The following is a 13,530-nucleotide window of genomic DNA, read 5'->3' as shown; positions in this document are numbered from 1 at the left end:
GAAATATGCATTTTATACAAATGTATATGTACTACATTTACAAATGAATTCTAAAGGCTATTACACGTTACAAAATAAGAAACAAAATTAAATACATTTGTACATTTATTATTCATTTGTACAATTGATACATGCTACTTTTAAAGAACTCGTATGGGTGGATCTTTTTTGTATCCCCCCCAAAAAATATAGTGCTGTTTTATCTATAAATAAAATTATCTCAAAGCTCCCAAAATGTGTTACATATTTTCAATTTGCTGGTGACAATATATAGAATGATTATAAATAATAAAATATATAACATGAAAGTCGTTACATAAATTTGGTTCATAGTAAAATATGTAAAATTCACAACAATGTGAGAGATTAATAAATGATAAAAGTATGTGGGGGTCGGGGGTTTGTTACCGAGAAATTATATGTATTTGCCTTGGTAAACCCACATGATGACAATAATTCAAAACATTTTTTTGCTGTTTTTCCCAGACCCAAAAAAAAAAAAAAAAAAAAAAAAAAAACCTTACATTTTTGCTATTTTTTACATTGGACAGGCACAGTACACAATCTTCAACACTTACAGGCTAACATAATATATATATATATATATATATATATATATATATGAATAAGATGCGCAGGAAAAATGTAAAATATTTTGTTCTTTTTTTGAGGAACTATTAAACAAGCAAATTGAGAGCAGGTCACACAGAACACACACTCAAATTGTATGAATAAAATTGTATTGCGTGCGATTGTTCCAAAACAAAATGTCAAGTTTCATGTACACTCGAAGGTGGTCCTCATTTATTTATTTTTTACTTTTAAAAGTTCATGCTCTCACCTCACCAATATGTGGAATAAATAAAAACAAGTTTCTTGTTTTTCTTTTAATGTTGTAGCATATTTGTACAGTAGTACTGATCAACAAAAACTATACATTCGGTCATACAAGCATGACTTTACTATGATGTAATATACTGTTGACCACACTATCACAGTGCCTTTGTTACAGTATTAAACATTTGACATTTTATTTTGTTGTGTGTTTGTGCTTGTAATGTGTTATAATTTCTGTCAAAATGAGCCATTCTGGAAATATTTCAATTTCAAAGCCCTGGAGCAACCTCTGTATTGCAGGAGCAATTCCCAATTTTGCACAGCACATTTTTTAGTGATAACCTAACACGATTGGAGGTGAGAGTTGAACATTTCCCCAATTTTTTTTTTTGGGTTACCCCATGTAAGGATTCACCCTCTGTATTACAAATGTCATTTTTCTTTATTACTTTTACACAACCGCCCTTGCATTGCACTTGAAATTTGAAATCAGAAGTCATGGAAAATTGCGGCAATCATATACTGTAAGTATACAACTTTCTATGATAGATAAAGACTCAATATAGTTTTCACAGTCACAACGGCCCTCATTGAGTATGCAACTATCGTTCAATTCGGTGGAGAACGAAACATTGCAATTACAGTTCCAAGATATTTTTGGCCAAGATGAAACGAACAAACTCGATTTAGCAAGAAACATGAATGAGAAACTTTTATTTATTTAAGTGGGCAACATAAAACGACAACAGAACAGGCCAACTGTGATGGATGTACACCATCAATAATCACAAAAAAAAAAAAAAAAAAAAAAGTCGTCCTCATTTTTATGATGGCCTAAAAAGTCTCACTTCCCTTGCTGCTCCTCGGGAATCATCACCATCACTTCCCCCTCCATCACCACCTTGTCCTTGACCGAGCACGTCACGCCGATGAAGGCGAACGACATCTTGATCTTGCGCACTTCGGCTTCGGCCAGCACTTCCTCGCCGACGAAGAGCGGCGCCGGGAAGCGGATCTCCTGGTACAGCAAGACGGAGCCGGGGCCCGGCATCTCGGCGCCCAGCACGGCCGAGATCAGCCCGTTGACGAGGACGCCGTGGACCACGGGCGCCTCGAAGGCGGTGGAGGCGGCGTAGGCGGCGTCCAGGTGGAGCGGGTTGGTGTCGCCCGTCAGCTCGGCGAACAGCTCCACGTGGCGCGCCGAGAAGACTTTGGTGAGGGAGGCGCGCTGGCCCACGTGGAGCCGCGCTCCCGCTGCCGTTGTCAAGATGGATGACGACAGCAAAGTTCGGACTCGAGTCCACATGGTTCTCGCCAGTCGTCTGCGGCGTCAGTCCAGCTGCAGCTCGCGGCTGTTCCCCGTCAGCGAGAGCAGAAAAGGCGACACCTGAGATTTTGGGAAGAGCAAACATAAAAAACAAGTCAACAGTGCAACTTAACAAAAGTCTGCTAGCTTAATGCTAACATATAATGCAATTTACCATAGACAGGCTAATGGAAATTAGCATCGATGTTGCTCGAATTATAAACTTTGAAAAAGCGACTACGTTCACATGGAGCAGAAACACAAACAAGAAGTGCTTACAACAAAGGAAATTAAACATTGTATATTGAAATACCAAATTCTTAAGCAAACCATACAATTTCGTCCTAACAAAAGTCTGCAAGCTTGATGCTAACATAATGTTAAAACAACAACAGATGGGCCAACGGACATTCGCATGGACGTTATATTATTTATAAACCTTCAAACTGCCACTTTAACGCACATGCAGTAGGAACACTTACAAACAAAGCGTACAACAAAAGAGAATGAAATGAACATTATTTCAACACCAAAATGTTCAACCTAGCCATATAACCAAACATAATGAAAGTCAGCTAGCTTAATACTAACATATTATGTGAAATGCCATAGGCAGGGTATCACCAATTAGCACAGATGTTATGGTAATTATAAACCTTCTTAAAACAACGGCTACTTAGACACTCACACGGAGCAACAACAAATACTAACGAGGGCAGTGGAAGAAAAAAAAACCTAAATCGTCTAACTAATCGTCTAGTAATTGGTGTCAAGGAAGTACAGTAGTACACGATGTTGAAGTTATGAATATCACATTTTTTAACATCTCGGGTTGTTAACGGAAGTGACGGGGAGTCTTCACCACGTGTATGTTTTCTATCAGCCATTTGTTTTGAAGGGTAGTATTGTAAGATACGCTTTAAATGATATACAAGCGTTTTGGGGATCAGAGTTGGGGTATATTTACAGTTTCAACTAATTACAAAAAGAAAGAAATGGAGGCGGTGTCTGCTCGTCGCAATTTTTTGCAATTCGCATCAATCCTTGGTCCCCCAAGCATGCGAACGGCAACTGTGAGAGCAGTTTAGTAAAAAAAAAAAAAAAAAAAAAAAAAATGAAAACTAAGACAAAAAGTTGCCATCCAATTGTACCTGCAGCACTCGAAAGGCGCAGCTCTGCTCGTTGTAAGAACCCAACAGCGTTAACGAGCTCCACAGCTTCACCAAACCACTAAGACAAATATATATATATATATATATATACAAAAAAATCATAATAATGAAACAAACACACATGCTCTGTCTTTCCATTTTAGCCTCCTCACCTTCCAGGTACGCGCAGGAAAGCACTGAGGGTGTCTTTGTTGTACTTCAGGACATCGAAATGTAATGCGGCGCCCACCTGAAACATCGAAATACACATCAAGAATAAAAAGCAGCTGATTTCGAAGTGTACAATCTATTCTCTTATTATCTCTGTCATCTTGTCGTTCTTTTGAGGCTCGCCGCAAGTGTCGAGCGGTGAGCGGGGTTCGGCCGCTAGTTTTCACGAGTGGCCGAATGTCGACTGTTGGTGAACAGCAGATTGAACAGCCCTCCAAAACGGATATGAGCTTTCAGGAAAAAAAGAAAGGAAAAAAAAAAAAAAAAAAAAAAGGACCAAAAATCAGGTAAAAAGCGTAAGGGAGATCGTACAATATTGTGTTTTAGAATAATACATAATATCATTCTCTTACGTACTCGTGGCTAGAAAGCAAAACGCGTAGAGGCTCTGTCGTCGAACGAGGCGATTTATTATTTCATATTCTCTCACATTCTTTTTTGTGCCAATCCGCCTGCTCCTTGACAATCCTGCCATGTTTTTGTGGTTCAACAAAAAAATGAATACAGTATATTGTACGTGGAGCCTCGAAACCCATCACAGGGTCGCGTTTTTCCCGTTGCAGCAAGTCGATACATGTGCGGTGATCAATCGCCCGGTGTGCGGGCGCGAGTCGCCAACTTTTTTTTTTTGTAAACGATGGTCCACTTCAGTCACGATCGGCCGTGTTGCTCGGTGCGCCGCGGGCCAAAGTATCATTCTCATTTAATTTAAGTCACCGGCGATAACAATGAAACAGTTACGGCTTCTGCCTGGGAGGCGAGTCTCTTCTCTCCTCTCCGACCGTGTCAGTCCAAAATAAGACTCGTTATCATTGTAAAGGCGGAATTTACTTCCACTGAATACCTCTCCATGGAGACTCTTCAAGCCAGTGATGATGAACTGCTTCAGGTCGACCGCACTCAGTTTGACCGATTTGTCCTCCAGCACGCTAAGAGAATAATATGAAATATAATCATTATGAAGTACTCGCATTCGGAGGTGCTGACCAAAGAGCGGCGTTGACTTGCAGGCAGACTTTCATGTACTGATACGGAGCGGCGTTCTTCAACACGACGCTTTGGTAGACAACGGGATCGTCCTTGCTCTCGGGATTCATCCTATTCAGGCATCAGCGCAGACGCTAAAACAGGCCTGAAGGATGTACAAATTCAAAAATATTTCAATACAAAAGGAAACCAAAAAAAAAAAAAAACATTTTCCTTGAACCAAGTCAGTCAATTTTAAAATATGAAGTGATACATTTTGATGGAGAAAGTAACATCTTTGCATGTTGGTGAGGAGTTAAGTTTAGCCTGGGTTGTCGTGGAAGTTTTGGACACACGCACTTCCTCTAAATTCTAAATGTAATACATTTATTTTTAAGACTATATTGTAAGATGATTAAGAAATGATGTTAAACTGGTTGAGATCACAGTTTGTGGTATATTTACGGTTTATAATTGCCTGTATTTATTTAGGCTGCAATACACCACAAATTATGATGCAAAAAAATGTGATTCGATGTTTTTTTTTTGTTTTTTTTTTTTTTTTTAAACCGCGAACAGGATTACTGAAAATAATTTTTGTTCCGCTTCAGCAAGTGACGAATCTGCCAAGCATTAGCAAAGGGTGAGATCGGGACATTCAGGACACCACCAGAAAATATGTATTTTCACCTTTATAATATTCGCATCATCATATACATGTTTTGAATACATCATTATCACATAATTATGATTTCACGGGGTTTGCGAGTGGCTACGAGTGCCTTTATTTAGGCTACGAAAGTGCAGATATGTTCACAGACGTTTAGGCTACGAAAGTGCAGATATGTTCACAAACGGTCACGGTTTCAAACACGAGCACGAAGCACTGCACCTGGACTTTCTACGATGGTTTGTCCAACTATTTTAAGTGCTAAGACAACCACCCTAATGATTAAAGCTGGTAAGTGACAGATGAAAAGCACACTTGCTCTCGCCAAAGCCACGAGAGTGTGAAACGAGACTGGAGCTAGCTAACAGCTGGAGCTAGCTACCAGCGAGGTCAAACAGTGGCTCAGCGCGAGTTAACATACATGAAACCAGGAATTTGGGGTGATTGCATTATTATTATTTTTTTGGTCAATAACATTGCTTTATATGTGGATAAACCTACCTAGTTTTGCTCCGTTCACACTCATTTAAACAGTTCAATGACAGAGTTGTGTTCTTTTTCGTCGAAGTCAATGGTGGTTAGTCGTGTGAAACACTGCCCCCTAGCGCCATCATCTAAAATGACAGTGGCTGGATTTGTGACGAGTGACAAAATAAAATCATAGAAATAAAAGGCTGAAATAATTTGATTGCACTCAGCTATTTTTGTCGTTTTATGTTATACCAAATAATAAGCTCAAGAAACAAAGAAGTTGAAATTTTCAATAAAACAATTGAAATTCTAGTCCTTTAATGCAGTTATGAACACATGGTTATTTTTATTTATTTATTTTTTGCTCATAAACTGTATTTGATGTCCAAAGAGACACTGTTGAAAATGACAGTCATTGAAATGCTTCAATAGTTGCATTTAAAACAAACAGTACAGATAGACAAATACATTAGGCAACTTAATTACTTATAAGTGCTTTTGTTGAGGTTTAAAGATCTGCTTCGGTATCCGGAAAATGAACACAAAAATCACAACAAACTCAGCAAGAAATGCATTAAAACCTTTAAAATATTAAAACATCATGAATATTTCTAATACATTCGTACACAAATCTTTCATTCCAATCATGTATTTCTAACAAATTATGTCAGCTATATAATTTGTATTGTACAGTACTCAATCTCCTGTTCAGGAAAGATTTTTCTTCACATCTTTGTTGTGGACTTCCTGCGCAGTCAGGAAGTCCATGACGAGCTGTGCGGCCTTCTTGGGCCTCTCGAGCGCGATGGTGTGGCCGCAGTCGTCCAAAAGAAACAGCTGACTGCGGGGCACCGCCGCCTGCAGCGCAGACGCCCCGGAAACATCCAGAACCTATTATTTAAAAAATAACAATAAGTGCCACAACATTGTGGAGCGACCATATGTCAGAGCCTAAAGTGTGGATCATGCTTGGCGTGCGATAATCACACTTACTAGTTGTTTTTCCTGATAGGCAAATTGGAGGCGTCTGTTTGTGTCATATTGTCAATAAAGTTCCCCGTCAATATCGGTTTTATTACCTGGTCTTGCTTCCCCCAAAGGACTTGCAGGGGCGACGTGATCAAATGCAGATTTTCTTGCAGCGAGTGGCGAGACTTTTCCTCCACCAGCTCCATGAACACTTTAGCAAGACACACACACACACACACACGCACACACAGAGTTCTGCGTTAGGCGACCGGCATCCCCGACGAGCATGCGGCGAAGGTGGAAGGCGTGTACGCACGTTCTCTGTAAAAGCGGTTGTGGTGGATCCTGTTGTCCAGGAGGCCGCGCAGCATCTGGCAACGCAAAAAAAAAAAAAACATCCACGGTCACGACCCAGCCAGCGGAAAGCGGCGGCCACGTTTGTAGTCCTTCACCTGCCGAGGCAGCTTGGGGGGCTTATGGCAGCACAGGCGCAACATGTCCTCCAGCTCCTGGGCGCTGGACGGAATCAGAGGGATGGACGACTCCTCGGGGTTCTTCTCCAACTCCCTCAGACGGACGATGAACTCCGAGTCGGTGGGATACACCAAACCTGGAGGAGGAAGAACCTCTAACACAGAGATCTTGCCAACGGGGGGCGCAAACGTCACATCCTGGTCCCGCTGACAGACAGAAAGGTAGGACCGGGGTTTGGTGTCTCTAACCGTGTAGAACTCGTTTATCCCACCAGACGCTGACGCGATCCAATTATCTCATCACGGGATACCGTACCACACGAGCTCTGCGTGAAAGGGGCTGAGGCTCCCGTGGTTTACCTGAAGGGCACATCAAGGTGACGCCGGACAGGTGGGCGGGATAGGTGGCGGCGTAGACGCCCGCAACGTTGCCCCCCATGGACGTTCCCACCAGGTGAAAGGGTCTTTTGTCCAGACCAACGCTGTGCACAAACTGAACACAATTTATATGTTAAAACGTTGCATTAGGGGCAACCTGGACAGTGCCCCTGGGGATCCAGAAGAGGGCGCTGTTAAAAATGGAGTTATACAGTGTTGCCTATAACGTGATTCCTAATTCAGGTGATTTAGCGATCGGTTTTCCAATGATTTTTTTATTTTATTTTTTTAAACCTCAAAAATTGTTGAATAAACGGGGATAACTGCCAACAAGTGTTTTCAGGATTGGGTCCACCCCCCCACAAAAAAAATAACTGGGAAAAAAAACAAAAAATAAAAATTGGAAAATATGCGAATAGGTGAATCTGCGGGTGCGTAACCCCGAATAGGCGGGAGTCCACTGTATAGAGGCAAGTGCGAATTTAATGACGTGCCTTCCGTGTCGTACCACGTTACGCCACAACATGCCTGGCAGCGCCGAGCTACTGCTTTGCACTGCCTTACGAAATTCTGCCATCTTCATGCAATGCAATACAACGCTAAATGCCACAGGCAAAACATTGTATGCCTGACCACAAACTGGTCAAACTTGAAGACAGGGCACACAATACTCACAGGCATGTATTCTTTATCCTCCACAAAGAAGGATGAATATCACTATCGTAGAACAAATCAGTGGCATTTCTGTTCATTAATTAAATGCCCAAGTCGAGGCACAACTGTATCCGCACTTAGGGTGTGAGTACTTTTGCTACCTCTGCAAGACACACACACACACACACACACCTGGTGGATTCGGGCAACCTGACCCCGAATGCTGTAGTCCTCGGATCCGGTGCGACTGGTCCCCTCGTGGCCTGGCATGTCCATGCACAGCATGTGCTGCTCAACGGGGACGTACTGGTGAGGGAAACAAACGCACCGCGCCAATATATTCGTCAGGCACTGCATTTTTACCCCTTCTTGCCATTTCCTACCTTTTCAGCCACATTTACAGCCTTGGGACGTTTCCTTACATTTGCATTAAGAAAGATAAAATTAAAAAATAAAAACAAATGCATAAAAAAATAATAGTAATAAAAAAAAAAACCACGCAAACAGGGTGGACACAAAGGGGGCCATTGGTGTGTGCGTTACCTTGACGAAGGGCAACCACATGTCTTTGGAGGCGGAGAAACCGTGCAGGAGCAGTAAGGACGGCACAGCGCCCCCGGGCGTCCCGCGGCTGAAATAGCAGAAACGATAGCCGCCGCAGTACGAGTAGCGGACCACCAGACCCAATTTGAGACGCAGGAACCTGGGGATACACACACAGATAATCAGTTCCACTAATCCACGGCAGACTCGCGCTTGACTATTTATGCATTAACCTCCGTTGTTGGTGTTGTTTTTTTGGGTGGATACTATCCCCGGCTATTTGCTGAAAAACTCACCCGTTCACATGGTTTTGTGCCATCTCAATCCATCCCGCTCAACCCCTATCTCAACCGCTGCCCTCGGGCAGGAGGCTACAGAGCATCCGGTGCAGGACCGCCAGGCCGAGGAACAGCTTCTTTCCGGAAGCCGCTAGACAAACCCGACCAGAGCTGTGCCGCTCCCACATTCGACCGCGGCTCTCCTTGCCCACGTACAAGGGCATCGCGCGACTTGTAATTTTTTTTTTTCCCCACAACACTTGAGGAAAAAATAATAATAATCAAAATTGACCAAGCGACTGCAAGTAACTCCAAAAACCTGTACGTTGGGGCACTTGTAAGTCAAGGTACGACTGCATTAATTTTAAAATGGATGCTAGCGTAACATTACTCTACCGCTGTGGTTGTTTCATTAAATCAACAACACTGCACTCATGCCGTCGGGACGTTACGTGACAGTGACTTGGCAAATACACACTGTTGCGTGTGTGTGAGACCAAGTCCACTTGATAGGGGAACATAAGGCGCCCTTTCAAATCAGAGCCTACTTCGTGACAGCGTGAAGTGTGAAAAAAGGTCTGCAATTAACCGCGACTCATTGTGCATTTTTTTGTCCTCAAAATGCAACTTAAGTAACTTCAGCCATTCACGCGCTCACCAGTTATAAGCCCGGACGATCATACCGGGCCACAGCCACACGCTGGCGAAGAAAGCCGAGACGGGAAGCACCAGGACGGTCCCGACGAGCACCGTCGTCACGGTGACGCTCTCCTCCATTGCCGCGCTTTCATCGGGAGTAAAAGTAGAAAGGCATTAAAAGTGGAAAACCTTTTTGTTTTCTGTCCCCCAGTGGGACGTACAGTAGCCCCTCCATTACGTTCCTGAACCTGAAAATCAATTAAGTAGCAACCATATATTTATGTCGATTTGGAAGCCGTGTGCATAATACAAAGTATGCATGTGAGGCACAGGTTTTATTGCCCCCCATCCTCATGTTGTATACTGTACTTGAATATCCGTAACTTTGAATGTGCGGGGCTTTACAAGGCGGGGCTTGGCCCGTCGAGTGGCGTGGGAGTCGGCCAATGAGATCGCAGCGTTGGCCGGCTGTTAACCGGCTCGCCCGTTAGCGGGTCTGCGTGTCGAGTCGCCGTGACTCGTGGCCGCGCAGTTCGTGTTGAAATGTTCTTGGTACGTCTTGATTTTGTCACCATTTCCTCAATAAAGCGTTTTGAAAGCGCCAAATCATTCACCTGTAACGCCTTACTCAACCCGCATTTGTGAACGAAAACTCTAAAGTCGTTATCCTTTAACATCCACCACCTGTCTACTACACTGTTATTACATTTGCTACTGAGGAGTCCACGAAAACGCAAGCCGTGGATGGCCCCAAACGTTTTGCTGCCCTTTTTCGTACGACTTGATGTTGCTTTTGTGTGTTACGTAAACGTGTTTTTAATCTTACACAATTTCCCATTTTCCTTTTGTGTGTGTGTGTGTGTAAATGTGTTTTAAGTTGGTTAATGTTCTCCTTGATACTTTGACCCCCATGTAGGTGGCCCTGGGCCTCGATGAACGTTCGCTGCCAGGTGCGACGGCGCGGTGACGTCATCGGCTGCGTACATCTCGTGCAAAAATACAAAATAAAAAATGGTCCGGAACATGACCCTTGCACCAGTTCATTGGCAATGAGTCGGAAAAGACTTATTTACTTAGTAACTAAATACACATCAGTAGCAACTTTGGAGAAAAGAAAAGACACTGTCAACATTGCACAAGTGGAACAAGTGAGTCAAATATTGCGCGCGAAGCAGCTCGTGTTTAAGGCTAATGAGCTCAAGGTGACGCAAGTCGCTTACCTGGCAAATGTCAAACCATTTGGTCCGCTACCTCGCCGCCTCTGCCTCTTCCTCCTCCTCCTCCTCCTCGTCCTCTTCCTCCCAAATGACTCAAGCGCCTTTCATGTGCACTTAAAGGGCCAGTACAATGCACAAGCCGCGCTGCGTTCAGTGCCGACGAGAACTGGAGCAGCAGACGCAATTTCAAGGGCAATGGACGCGCCGTGTTGCGATCACAGACTCCAAGACAAACGAGAGACGCAATCTCATTGCAGCGTTCGTGACGATCTGTGCTGCCTTCGATGACTAGAAGAACTGTAGGGGACGCAAGCTTTTCATCAGCGTTTAGTACAATAGACTCAGCGCGCTGCGTTCACTGACAACACGAAATGTTGGTGACGGCATTAAAAAGGCAAGTAGAAGATAGACTGGTCGTGATGCTTTCCCCGGCTAGGGGAAATTTCAGAGACGTAATTGCTCCTCAGTACAAGTATGATGGAAAAGCCGTGCTGCATTCACTGAGGGCAGGAAATGTTGAACAATGAAGACTATGCGAAATGATTCCTTTTGCCGGCATAGTAGAAGAGACAGCTTATGTTTCATTCACTGACTACAAAAATAGTGGAGAAGCAATCGGTCATCTGCATGTAATAAAACAGACACGTCATGCTGCGTTCGCGGACTACTGTATTTGCTGGAGACGAAAAACCATTGTCGGCATTTAGAACAAATGGAATAGCCGTGCTGCATTCAGCGGCTACGAGAGACACGAGAGACGCGAGCCGCTGTACATTCATCGGCACTGGCCGTGTTGCGTTCACCGACTACGGGAAGTGTCGGGGAGGCAACCTTTGGCCGACATTTAAAGGGCACGTAAAATGGACAGCCTGTGTTGCCTTCACTGACTTCCAAGAAATACTGGAAACACAAACTTGAATAGACCTTTAGTACAATGGACACACCGTGCTGCGTTCATAGACTACAGGACATGTAGAGGCACAAGTTCAACCATGCTGAGTTCACTGACTGTTAGAAAATTAGACAACTCTTAATCAACGCTTCTAGGACAAGAATAACAGACCGGGCGTGGTGAGTTCACTGACATTTGCACATCACCTTGTCATCAGAAGCAAGTGCAATGGAAAAGGTGTGCTGCGTTCACAGACCATGGCAATGTTGGACAGTGACAGTGCCAGGTGAGTTGCTGAGTTCGCCGACTTTTGTAAAAATTGGATGCGAAATGAGTTCAGTGGGAAATAGTTGAGCGTTAACCCTTTCCAAACCGCGCCGAGTTCACGGACGGCTGGAAACACTAGAGATTGCGCCTAATCGCCACTTTCAGTGTCAAGTGTAATAGACGAGGCGTGCCGAGTTCATGGACTCTTAGAAAAATTGGAGATGAAATTGACTGGACATATGTGACCTTTTCGAACCGTGCTGAGTTCATTGGCTACAGGAAAAAAATGCTGACATCTAATCAGCATTAAGTGTATTAGACAACGGTGAACGTGTGCCGGGGTCAAGCTGAGTTCACCGACTATGGTAAATATGTGCGCATTAAATAAATATGTGGTAAACATGTGCGCATTAACACTTCAACTACAAACCGTGCCGCGTTCATCGACTGTTGGAACATACGGTGACAACACTCCTACAAGTCGAACATAGCTCAAAGAGGCGTGCTGCATTCACAGGCTCCGGGGGAAAGTGTACACCGCGGTGTACACTTTTACATGCTTAGTCCACTGACGATGGGAGATAATTCATTTGAACGGCCTTAATTCGAGCATGTACACATGATTAAAACTAGCATATTGTATTGTTTTCGAGAGGGGACATGTACGCCAGTTTAGCACAATTGAATCATGTGTAATCGATGTACATCATCTCATGAAGTTCCATTTTCACCCTCCAGTGTATAAAAGAAGGGTCGTGCTGCGTTCACCGACTATGGGAAAGAGATGATGGGGGTGGCCATAAGGCGTGTGAAATGAACGGCAGCGTCCACGTGAGGGCGCCATTATCATCATCATCATCATCATCAACGAACTGAGCAGAACTTTCCTGGGTGAACATTCCCGGATCCCAGTGCGTGAAAATGCAAGTAAACGTCTCATAAAAATATCCTTGAAAAGTGGTTTCTTGAGGCTGGTGACGTCAGTTCCAAGGAACGCCGTGTTTACTCAACTGCAGAAAGACCAGGCATCAGTTAGGGGGCAAAGCCTTTGTTTGTTCAAAGTATTTTGCCATGATATATTTTTAATACTGCTAATAAATAAAGATACAGTAACAAAATAATCTTTATTAAAGTAAAATGTGGATTATGATGAAAATGAATGGCAATACATTCCACATTGTATTATGGACTTGCACGGTTGATTTTTATTGTATTATTCAATTGAATCTTTTCAGTTAACCTTTTTGCTAGTTCTTATTGTGAAGTTTTTGTTTAATTTTCTACATTTATTTTAATTAACTAAATGAATATTTTTTTGTTAAAAGTTCCAGTTAAATTTGCTCCAGAGTTGTTCTAGTTATGTCTTGTTAATTAATTAAATTTTTGTTCTGAAAGTTGTTTTAGTTGTATGTACATTTAAGTAAAAAAAATTAAAAAACAAAATTAAAATAACTGTACAGAATAATTATTTTATTTGTATCTATTTTCTTTTCAATAGGTTTAAAAAAAATGATAATTTTAAAACTTGTTACTGATCTTGCTCTAGAGTGGTTTTGATGTACTAGAATAGTTGTATTTTAATTTATTA

The 13,530-nt window shown here is 42.8% G+C and overlaps 3 protein-coding genes across 3 annotated transcripts; all 3 read right to left on the bottom strand.

Moving 5' to 3' along the window:
- Positions 1–109: 109 nt before the first annotated feature.
- Positions 110–2,143, bottom strand: LOC133408271 (hydroxyacyl-thioester dehydratase type 2, mitochondrial-like). Its single transcript, XM_061686919.1, has one exon. It carries the CDS (start codon positions 2,141–2,143, stop codon positions 1,682–1,684), a length of 462 nt encoding a protein of 153 aa, XP_061542903.1. The 3' UTR covers positions 110–1,681.
- On the bottom strand, positions 2,136–5,745 carry rpp14 (ribonuclease P/MRP 14 subunit). Its single transcript, XM_061686920.1, has 6 exons — positions 5,663–5,745; positions 4,534–4,657; positions 4,370–4,454; positions 3,468–3,544; positions 3,295–3,373; positions 2,136–2,224 (listed from the first exon to the last, which is right to left on the bottom strand). Exons 2-6 carry the CDS (start codon positions 4,620–4,622, stop codon positions 2,168–2,170), a joined length of 387 nt encoding a protein of 128 aa, XP_061542904.1. The 5' UTR covers positions 4,623–4,657; positions 5,663–5,745; the 3' UTR covers positions 2,136–2,167.
- A 185-nt stretch (positions 5,746–5,930) lies between these two features.
- LOC133408350 (monoacylglycerol lipase abhd6-B-like) lies at positions 5,931–13,480 on the bottom strand. The gene is made up of 9 exons (XM_061687140.1): positions 10,787–13,480; positions 9,586–9,711; positions 8,650–8,809; positions 8,299–8,412; positions 7,435–7,567; positions 7,054–7,211; positions 6,918–6,972; positions 6,712–6,812; positions 5,931–6,523 (listed from the first exon to the last, which is right to left on the bottom strand). The coding sequence occupies exons 2-9, from the start codon at positions 9,702–9,704 to the stop codon at positions 6,341–6,343; spliced, it is 1,023 nt and encodes a 340-aa protein (XP_061543124.1). The 5' UTR covers positions 9,705–9,711; positions 10,787–13,480; the 3' UTR covers positions 5,931–6,340.
- Between the last annotated feature and the right edge of the window lie 50 nt (positions 13,481–13,530).

This window comes from Phycodurus eques, chromosome 10 (assembly GCF_024500275.1).
Source record: "Phycodurus eques isolate BA_2022a chromosome 10, UOR_Pequ_1.1, whole genome shotgun sequence".
NCBI classification, from domain to species: Eukaryota; Metazoa; Chordata; class Actinopteri; order Syngnathiformes; family Syngnathidae; genus Phycodurus; species Phycodurus eques.
This window is presented reverse-complemented; position numbering and strand designations above follow the sequence as displayed.

Excerpts from the sequence above, each read along its gene's own strand:
- LOC133408271 (XM_061686919.1), bottom strand. The coding sequence starts at position 2,143 with ATGTGGACTCGAGTCCGAACTTTGCTGTCGTCATCCATCTTGACAACG.
- rpp14 (XM_061686920.1), bottom strand. The coding sequence starts at position 4,622 with ATGAATCCCGAGAGCAAGGACGATCCCGTTGTCTACCAAAGCGTCGTG. Across the intron at positions 4,455-4,533 it reads CAGTACATGAAAGTCTGCCT|CGTGCTGGAGGACAAATCGG; the intron begins GCAAGTCAACGC and ends TTATTCTCTTAG. Across the intron at positions 2,225-3,294 it reads GCGCCTTTCGAGTGCTGCAG|GTGTCGCCTTTTCTGCTCTC; the intron begins GTACAATTGGAT and ends CCAAAATCTCAG.
- LOC133408350 (XM_061687140.1), bottom strand. The coding sequence starts at position 9,704 with ATGGAGGAGAGCGTCACCGTGACGACGGTGCTCGTCGGGACCGTCCTG. Across the intron at positions 8,810-9,585 it reads ATCGTCCGGGCTTATAACTG|GTTCCTGCGTCTCAAATTGG; the intron begins GTGAGCGCGTGA and ends GTGTATCCCCAG. Across the intron at positions 6,524-6,711 it reads TTTGGGGGAAGCAAGACCAG|GTTCTGGATGTTTCCGGGGC; the intron begins GTAATAAAACCG and ends TTTAAATAATAG.